Source organism: Sinocyclocheilus anshuiensis, unplaced genomic scaffold, assembly GCF_001515605.1.
Source record: "Sinocyclocheilus anshuiensis isolate Anshui unplaced genomic scaffold, SAMN03320099.WGS_v1.1 scaffold1320, whole genome shotgun sequence".
Taxonomy (NCBI): Eukaryota; Metazoa; Chordata; class Actinopteri; order Cypriniformes; family Cyprinidae; genus Sinocyclocheilus; species Sinocyclocheilus anshuiensis.
Genome location: NW_015544236.1, coordinates 88,398 through 99,104, shown reverse-complemented (window position 1 = coordinate 99,104; position 10,707 = coordinate 88,398). Strand labels below are relative to the sequence as shown.

At 38.9% G+C, this 10,707-nt stretch overlaps 1 protein-coding gene across 3 annotated transcripts in view; it reads left to right on the top strand.

The window, feature by feature from the left end:
- Positions 1–10,707, top strand: part of LOC107697561 (ubiquitin-like modifier-activating enzyme ATG7) — a 100,700-nt gene that overhangs the window by 46,482 nt on the left and 43,511 nt on the right. For all 3 annotated transcript variants that reach the window (XM_016498360.1, XM_016498359.1, XM_016498358.1), the window contains exon 18: positions 1,900–1,980. In XM_016498360.1, the coding sequence (XP_016353846.1) occupies positions 1,900–1,980 (81 nt within the window). The remainder of the gene's footprint in view (positions 1–1,899; positions 1,981–10,707) is intronic.

Sequence of the window (10,707 nt, the reverse complement as noted above, 5' to 3'; positions counted from 1 at the left end):
AACTCCGGGCTCTTGCTCCGCACAGCGAGGTGATGGTGGGCTGGGCTCTGGGTTTGGTCGTGTTCCGGATTGGGGGTAGACACTCTCCAATTTGCCCCGGTCCAGAACAGTGAGTTCAGTGTAGCGTCGTCGAACGCTGTTAAAACGGCAAGCTGGCTGAACTCAACCGCATTCTCCAATAGGGAAGGGTCCTTTCGGGCAAGGGAGGTAAACTTCCAGGCGAGGGGATCCATAGAAACACAGAAAACAAAAATGGGGGGAAACACGCCAACACTGTTTAGGTCCGGTGTTCTGTCACGATTGCCTATGGAAGGGAACGAGGAACGCAGGAGAATCACAATCAACAGTCTTTTAATATCTGAAACAGGGAATACATGTAGCACAATGGACGATAGACACCAGACAAAGGAAACACGGAACAGAACACTCTTTATATACTTGACTTGACGAGGGGATGACGAGACACACCTGGGAGCAATGAACAATTAACATGAGGGAGAAACTAGGTCAGGGCAGGCACATGGAGAGGAGGGGGGGGACACACATACAGAGTCTTGGAGGGTGACACTTCACCAATATTGATACTTGCTTTCGTATTTTGTTGCATTGACATTCATTTTGAAGTGTGTATTTTTTGAAGCTGCTGTATGCAAATATTCTGATATAATCTCATGCTCAAACTTAACAATTTCAGTTCCCCGTTTTTTTTTTCTTCCCTCAATTTGATTTAAAAAGTAATTATATTTTAACAGATTTGAGCAGAAGATGAATGTCCATGTATGAATCTCTCTTATTTGGTGGATTTGGCTCCATAAATGTGGATTTACATCAAAGTGTCTTGCGCTGGAGCGCGTGGATTCATGGGCAGTGCGTAATGCATCAGCGCCTGTAAACGCCTGCTAATCTTCATGCCGAAGACTCGACCCCTCTTATCTTCCCCTCGGGCTCTTCCTTTAATTTGCTTTCAATTAAGATCAGCCAGCAGCAGCAATTCCTGAGACACATGCATGCGGTGAGAGATCCGTGACTGTAATTGAACACAGCGCTGTCATTTGCCTGCCGTTTTTACATCACAAGAAAGCACTTTGCTCTGCTGCTGTGGAGTGGGCTGCTAGATGAGCATGGCGTGGCTTTCATACCGAAAAAAACAAACTAATAATCATTTACATTTACTTGCAGAAAAATGTTTTTTGCAAGAATATGCATTTTTATATTGTACTTTCCATGCCAAAATGTCTACCAAACAAAAAAACATATCAACATTTCATACAATATTACTTTAAAAAATCACATCCAGTACAAACTATTTTCAATAATAAGTAATAAATGTCAATGTCATTAAAATTTTCAAAATGAAAAAAGCAATTGTCCTCAATATGCTTTATTTGTACTATGCAAAATATAAGTTCATACAATTTGTTGATGTAATTATACTTCTAAAGCTTAAAACAAAATTAGTGTGAAATAAAGCAACAGCATTCTCTTTAACAGCTTTAAAATTGGACATGATTTACGTAACCATTTTAAGTAACATTAAGTTTGTCATTTGAAAAATATATTCATTCTTTTCAGAATATTCATTTCAAAATAAACATTTCCGGAAGAATTGTTAAAATTCATTGTGTAGTTTTCTCCGATGACAGCAAACCTAAGTAATGTGACACTTTTCATGGAAGATGTATGACAAATAATATCAAGCTGAATTTTTTGTTAACACTCGTCTTACATAAGATCAGGAAAACCCATTGAAGGGTCTCAGACCCCAAGCTGAGCTCAGTGTTTGGTGTTTCTAATGTCTGCCGCCTGCTGTCTTTACTGACAGGCACCAGGTGGCGCTAGAGATTAATGAATGTTTTCTATCCTGGTTCTGTAGCTTAAAATCATTTGTTTTCTTTCCAGATTCGAGGATTCCTGTCAAGATTTGACAACGTTCTTCCTGCAAGCGTGGCGTTCGACAAATGCACTGCATGCTCACCGATAGTAAGTGACCGTTTGCATGCTTTTGATTTGGGATCGAGATAAAGGTCACTTTATTAAAAATGTTATGCAATGCTTGAGTGATGCATTGTAGTTCAATACATTCAAGCTAAGATAGATGAATATGCTTGTGTATGTAGTCTAGAGAGTCTGCTGGTCTCTTAAGCATGTTCTTCTGCAGATATGTGAAGGATCTGTAGATGATGCATGTGCGTTAGAGAGGCCATGTGTTGTGAATTAGGCTCCTTGTTGATGTCACAGCCGCATGCGAGTAATTAGGGCTGAATTGAAGTGCTTTTTCCCAGCGGTCGCGCTGTTGTCGACGGGTTCACATCTCATAAATCAGAGTTCGGCTGCTCAAGTTCTTCTGCATGTGTGGATGTGCTCTTCATTCAGCAGCTCTGTAGCCACTCCTTCCTCCAAACACACACTCGTATGTGAACACAGAGAGTCTGGAGGCTGATGGTGAGCTGTATCCGCTCCCTTCCTCCTCTCCTGCTGTCGCTCCACTTACACTCACTTTCTCTCCCAACTTCTCTCTCTCGCTCTCTCTCTGCTTTCTTTGTGCTGTAAAGACACAAATAAAGCCTCATAAAAAGTCTCAGATCTTTACACCGTTTGATGCGGGACTGTTGGGGAACTGTGTGAGGTAAATGTCTTAGGGTTCCTAATCATGTCTTTTAAAGGGATAGTTCATCTAATCATCAACATTTTGATTATTAAATAATGCATATGGGTTTAGTAAATGATGACAAACTTGTATTTGTGGTTGAATTGTTCATTTAAGCTACTGAAAAAAAACATTTGATTGAAACAGTCCATGAGCTGTAAATGGGCCTACATGAACATCTTTAGTATCAGTTTCGGTAACACTTTATTTTAAGGTGTCCTTGTTACACGTGTTACATGTACTTACTATAATAATAAGGTAAATTATGCATAATTACATGCATGTAACCCTAAGCCAACCCCTAATCCTAACCCTAACCATATAGTAAGTACATGTAGCTAATTAATATTACTCAGTACTTAAATGTATAATTACACTGTGACAAGGACACCTTAAAATAAAGTGTAACCCAGTTGCAGCTGATTTTGGTGTGATGCTGTTTATATTGTAACCTTTTTACAAAACAGCTACACATTTCAAACTCGGCGTAATAAAGGTCATACTATGCTCTGAGGAAACTCCAACCAGCAGCACATTAAAAACTTTAGCCCATTGTCTACAAGCGTGTGTTTTTTCTTTAGTGGACACTGCACACTGCTTGTTTGTTTGTGAGATGTGACTCTGTGAGCTCACAGAAAACACATCCACACCATGCTACATCCGTAGTTCGGCCAAAATAATTGGACGTCATAGAGAAGTGCTCATGAGGATATTTATAATATATGATAGATCCTCAGATAGATAGATAGATAGATAGATAGAAAGAAATAGTCAGATAGATAGATAGATAGATAGATAGATAGACAGAGAGACAGACAGACAGACAGACAGAGATAGATAGATAGAGAGACAGACAGACAGACAGACAGAGATAGATAGATAGAGAGACAGACAGACAGACAGACAGAGATAGATAGATAGAGAGACAGACAGACAGACAGACAGAGATAGATAGATAGAGAGACAGACAGACAGACAGACAGAGATAGATAGATAGAGAGACAGACAGACAGACAGACAGAGATAGATAGATAGAGAGACAGACAGACAGACAGACAGAGATAGATAGATAGAGAGACAGACAGACAGACAGACAGAGATAGATAGATAGAGAGACAGACAGACAGACAGACAGAGATAGATAGATAGAGAGACAGACAGACAGACAGACAGAGATAGATAGATAGAGAGACAGACAGACAGACAGACAGAGATAGATAGATAGAGAGACAGACAGACAGACAGACAGAGATAGATAGATAGAGAGACAGACAGACAGACAGACAGAGATAGATAGATAGAGAGACAGACAGACAGACAGACAGAGATAGATAGATAGAGAGACAGACAGACAGACAGACAGAGATAGATAGATAGAGAGACAGACAGACAGACAGACAGAGATAGATAGATAGAGAGACAGACAGACAGACAGACAGAGATAGATAGATAGAGAGACAGACAGACAGACAGACAGAGATAGATAGATAGAGAGACAGACAGACAGACAGACAGAGATAGATAGATAGAGAGACAGACAGACAGACAGACAGAGATAGATAGATAGAGAGACAGACAGACAGACAGACAGAGATAGATAGATAGAGAGACAGACAGACAGACAGACAGAGATAGATAGATAGAGAGACAGACAGACAGACAGACAGAGATAGATAGATAGAGAGACAGACAGACAGACAGACAGAGATAGATAGATAGAGAGACAGACAGACAGACAGACAGAGATAGATAGATAGAGAGACAGACAGACAGACAGACAGAGATAGATAGATAGAGAGACAGACAGACAGACAGACAGAGATAGATAGATAGAGAGACAGACAGACAGACAGACAGAGATAGATAGATAGAGAGACAGACAGACAGACAGACAGAGATAGATAGATAGAGAGACAGACAGACAGACAGACAGAGATAGATAGATAGAGAGACAGACAGACAGACAGACAGAGATAGATAGATAGAGAGACAGACAGACAGACAGACAGAGATAGATAGATAGAGAGACAGACAGACAGACAGACAGAGATAGATAGATAGAGAGACAGACAGACAGACAGACAGAGATAGATAGATAGAGAGACAGACAGACAGACAGACAGAGATAGATAGATAGAGAGACAGACAGACAGACAGACAGAGATAGATAGATAGAGAGACAGACAGACAGACAGACAGAGATAGATAGATAGAGAGACAGACAGACAGACAGACAGAGATAGATAGATAGAGAGACAGACAGACAGACAGACAGAGATAGATAGATAGAGAGACAGACAGACAGACAGACAGAGATAGATAGATAGAGAGACAGACAGACAGACAGACAGAGATAGATAGATAGAGAGACAGACAGACAGACAGACAGAGATAGATAGATAGAGAGACAGACAGACAGACAGACAGAGATAGATAGATAGAGAGACAGACAGACAGACAGACAGAGATAGATAGATAGAGAGACAGACAGACAGACAGACAGAGATAGATAGATAGAGAGACAGACAGACAGACAGACAGAGATAGATAGATAGAGAGACAGACAGACAGACAGACAGAGATAGATAGATAGAGAGACAGACAGACAGACAGACAGAGATAGATAGATAGAGAGACAGACAGACAGACAGACAGAGATAGATAGATAGAGAGACAGACAGACAGACAGACAGAGATAGATAGATAGAGAGACAGACAGACAGACAGACAGAGATAGATAGATAGAGAGACAGACAGACAGACAGACAGAGATAGATAGATAGAGAGACAGACAGACAGACAGACAGAGATAGATAGATAGAGAGACAGACAGACAGACAGACAGAGATAGATAGATAGAGAGACAGACAGACAGACAGACAGAGATAGATAGATAGAGAGACAGACAGACAGACAGACAGAGATAGATAGATAGAGAGACAGACAGACAGACAGACAGAGATAGATAGATAGAGAGACAGACAGACAGACAGACAGAGATAGATAGATAGAGAGACAGACAGACAGACAGACAGAGATAGATAGATAGAGAGACAGACAGACAGACAGACAGAGATAGATAGATAGAGAGACAGACAGACAGACAGACAGAGATAGATAGATAGAGAGACAGACAGACAGACAGACAGAGATAGATAGATAGAGAGACAGACAGACAGACAGACAGAGATAGATAGATAGAGAGACAGACAGACAGACAGACAGAGATAGATAGATAGAGAGACAGACAGACAGACAGACAGAGATAGATAGATAGAGAGACAGACAGACAGACAGACAGAGATAGATAGATAGAGAGACAGACAGACAGACAGACAGAGATAGATAGATAGAGAGACAGACAGACAGACAGACAGAGATAGATAGATAGAGAGACAGACAGACAGACAGACAGAGATAGATAGATAGAGAGACAGACAGACAGACAGACAGAGATAGATAGATAGAGAGACAGACAGACAGACAGACAGAGATAGATAGATAGAGAGACAGACAGACAGACAGACAGAGATAGATAGATAGAGAGACAGACAGACAGACAGACAGAGATAGATAGATAGAGAGACAGACAGACAGACAGACAGAGATAGATAGATAGAGAGACAGACAGACAGACAGACAGAGATAGATAGATAGAGAGACAGACAGACAGACAGACAGAGATAGATAGATAGAGAGACAGACAGACAGACAGACAGAGATAGATAGATAGAGAGACAGACAGACAGACAGACAGAGATAGATAGATAGAGAGACAGACAGACAGACAGACAGAGATAGATAGATAGAGAGACAGACAGACAGACAGACAGAGATAGATAGATAGAGAGACAGACAGACAGACAGACAGAGATAGATAGATAGAGAGACAGACAGACAGACAGACAGAGATAGATAGATAGAGAGACAGACAGACAGACAGACAGAGATAGATAGATAGAGAGACAGACAGACAGACAGACAGAGATAGATAGATAGAGAGACAGACAGACAGACAGACAGAGATAGATAGATAGAGAGACAGACAGACAGACAGACAGAGATAGATAGATAGAGAGACAGACAGACAGACAGACAGAGATAGATAGATAGAGAGACAGACAGACAGACAGACAGAGATAGATAGATAGAGAGACAGACAGACAGACAGACAGAGATAGATAGATAGAGAGACAGACAGACAGACAGACAGAGATAGATAGATAGAGAGACAGACAGACAGACAGACAGAGATAGATAGATAGAGAGACAGACAGACAGACAGACAGAGATAGATAGATAGAGAGACAGACAGACAGACAGACAGAGATAGATAGATAGAGAGACAGACAGACAGACAGACAGAGATAGATAGATAGAGAGACAGACAGACAGACAGACAGAGATAGATAGATAGAGAGACAGACAGACAGACAGACAGAGATAGATAGATAGAGAGACAGACAGACAGACAGATAGATAGATAGATAGATAGATGGGTCATTCTGTATCAACTCAACCAGAAGTCCCTGGCAAAAAAAAAACTTCACTTTTTTTTTTTTCCTGGTGAAAACAAGTATTACGTTTGCATGTCTGTATGTATATCTTCATGTCCTATTATATTTTAGTTCTCAACAAACTTTTTTTTTAGTATCTTATTATTATTATTTTTTGTCCCTCAATGGTTCACTTTCAGAGATGTTAGGAAGTCAATGTTGCTCTAAGAGTAAACTGTTATTTTGTACAATTTTTCAGTGATCACAAACCAAATGTGGGTCACTTCTCAGTCTGAATGAGTCTGAGTCTGAATGTCTGGAGAACAAATAATATTGAAATGAGGAATGTACAGTAGTCAACATTTGAAGTGGATCAAAACCTTTCATCAAAGTTGTCCTAAAACCTAAAACCAGAATGCGTTCTTGTATTAGGACCATTTTAATGAGCTTTTTTGATCCACTTCAAATGTTGACTACTGTATTTTGTTTCCCCGTGTCAAAGCAAATGCATAGAACCTACATGCATGAGTGCCAAAAACTTTCTTTTTTAAAGTTTGCATGCCTGTAACTCAAGAAGTATTAAGATTTCCTAATATCCTTTTAGATTCTGTTTCCTGATCTTCATTGTTAAGGCCCTTCAGTTCCAGAGATAGCAGGACCTCAATGCAGCTCCGTGTCCAAATGATTGAATCCTGCCCATTTTCAATGGTCAAAAACCAAATGTAAATTTGTGTTTTATCTAGTCATCACAGTTGACACTGCAAATAATAACAGTAACCCAGGGTTTAGGAATGAGCAGTGCGACACGTCAGATTACATATGGATGTATAAAATAAAATTACCCAGGATCCCATTTACTCAGAGTTTAGAATGACCCAGTGATAATTATTTCAAGTGTGAGAGACCTTAAATGTTTCAAAGTTTGAGCTACTATCAGCAATTCTGACAAATATGCCCCTTAGCGTATGTGACCCGTGCTGGCAAAATGAGTGTGAATACGCACAGGGTAATTTAGATCTACAGACAAAAAAAGGGAAAAATGTCACTTTTGGTTAAATTTCAGGTTTTCACAAAAATAAGTTCATTAAGCCCTCGTTTAGCGATACCAGATGCTCCAAATAGTAATTAAACCTCTAAAATTATCCTTATTTGTATGTTTTCTGAGAGGAGTACCTTTTCTCTGCTCACTTCATTTTGAAGGTCATTTTGAAGGATTGAAGGTTTAATGGAGAATGTGAAAATAAAAATAACTCATTTTTGAAAATTTGCTCATTGTGTCTCATTTTGCCAGTACAGGTCACAATTGAATTTATTTTAACTAAAAAATAAATAAATAAATAAAAAAAGACTTAAACTGTAAAGTAGCACTTTATAGTCTTCACTGTATAAATAAACAGTAATGACAGACAGCAGCAGGTTTATTTAGGCTGCTGTCTCTTTTAAGACCTCGTGCACGGATCTAATATACTGTTACATGTGCATTTTGCTTCTTGATAATTTACATTCACTTTATGTGTAAAATAAACCGACTGTGTTTACGTGAATACTGGCCATTTTTACATAATTTTGTATGTATTTGGCCAATATGCAACAAGCATAATAAGGCGCAAAACATAAGTCAATTCTGTAGTCGTGCACTGTTTCAGAGGTGGCTTAATGTGTGTGCGCTTTAGGTGTGGGTGCACAGAAAATGGTCAATGAGAGAGCGTGTGAGTACTGTATTGAGTTCTCCTTCACTCTTTGTGCTTGAATGGCTTAAAGTCGCTTAAATGTTTAAATTGGCAAGACTTAAAAGCATGTGAAAATGATACGTTCTGTCATCTGTCATCACGTTATAAGCGCGGCCCACCACTGCAGAATGAATGTAGCAGAAACACTGTATGATTATGCTTCACGTTATAACAAAAAGAAGAAGAAGAAATTCTAATAGCCTACTTAATCCAGGTGAGGCAAATCTTGGTTTATTGAGCAGAAACATAGCCCTAAGAGGCATGAAACATGTTTCAAATATGTTGTTACCATACTGCATATCTGAACACTTGGTAGCTTCAGAAAATGTTCAAATTAACAAAATTCTTCCAAATATTGCTGAAACTGATCCAAATTCAGAATCTTATGAATAGACAACTGAGAGCAAGTTAATGGCCTCAGCTTGACCACTTCAGTGCATGTTTAGCACTCAGACAGGTATGTTCAATGTAATTGTTTTGATAGAGGGAAACAAGCTACAATTCTACTTTCAACATTGTTTATTCTTCAGACATTGCTTTTTTAATTACAATAAGTAGCAGCTGTATACAGAGTGACCCACATCTGGTTTTTGACCACTGAAAATGGGTCAAATTCAACTATTTGGACATGGCGTCTCATTGAGATCACCATATCTCTGGGACTGAACCAAACAGGGCCTTAAAAATGTAGATACCTAAAGAAAAGTTTGTTAAGAACTCAAATCTAAAAGGGCATTAGTATATCTTTAATACTTGTTGAGTTTCAGAAATGCAAACTTTAGAGAAAAATAAAAAAATACTGTGCTTGTTAGTGCTTGTTCTCATTTTCCCCATTGGCATATAATCGGGTGGAGATGCAACTTAGTTACATGTTTAAAATACAAAATATGAGTACATTTAAATTTTAAATGTGTAGTGTTCAAATTACAGTTACAGCTGAAAAATATTTTAGATTACCAAAGTGATTACTTTGATTTTTAATGTCATTTATTTAATTTAAACATTAGAGTAAACTGTGACAGGCACTTAATGTAAATAGCAATTGGTCTCTGACTCTGACACTCTGCATACTAAGCTACAGTTCTGCTCATAAATGTTATTCGCCTTGCAGAATATGCACAATTTTTTCAAAAAGTTTTTCAGCTCAAAATCTCAGGTGAAAACTGTCTTTTTGACCCACTCTGCAAAACTGTGGATTACTCTGTAAACACACATTCATGACGTTTAGTATTTTTGCTTTTATTGTTTTTCTTTAGAAAAATGATCAGTAAGATCAAAACATTTAGCCGGGAAAGTTTCTGAAATTTGGTTGATTTGGCACAGAATGACCCAGATAGATAGATAGACTTGTATGGCCAGTGAATCACTGCATTGCTGCATTTCTATGAATCTCAAAATGTTTGCCACACAGAACGCCGTGTTGAATGTGTTCATTCATGGTGTTGTGTCAAGTCAAGTCAAGTCACCTTTATTTATATAGCGCTTTTAACAATACAGATTGTGTCAAAGCAACTGAACAGCATTAATTAGGAAAATAGTGTGTCAATAATGCAAAGTGACAATAGTAAACACTCATTTTTCAGTTAAAGGCAGTTCATCATTGAATTCAGTGATGTCATCATCCAGTTCAGTTTAAATAGTATCTTTGCAATCATTTGCAATCAAGTCAACGATATCGCTGGAAATGAAGTGTCCCCAACTAAGCAAGCCAGAGGAACCAAAACTCCATCTGTGACAGAATGGAGAAAAAACCTTGGGAGAAACCAGGCTCAGTCGGGGGACCAGTTCTCCTCTGACCAGACGAAACCAGCAGTTCAATTCCAGGCTGCAGCAA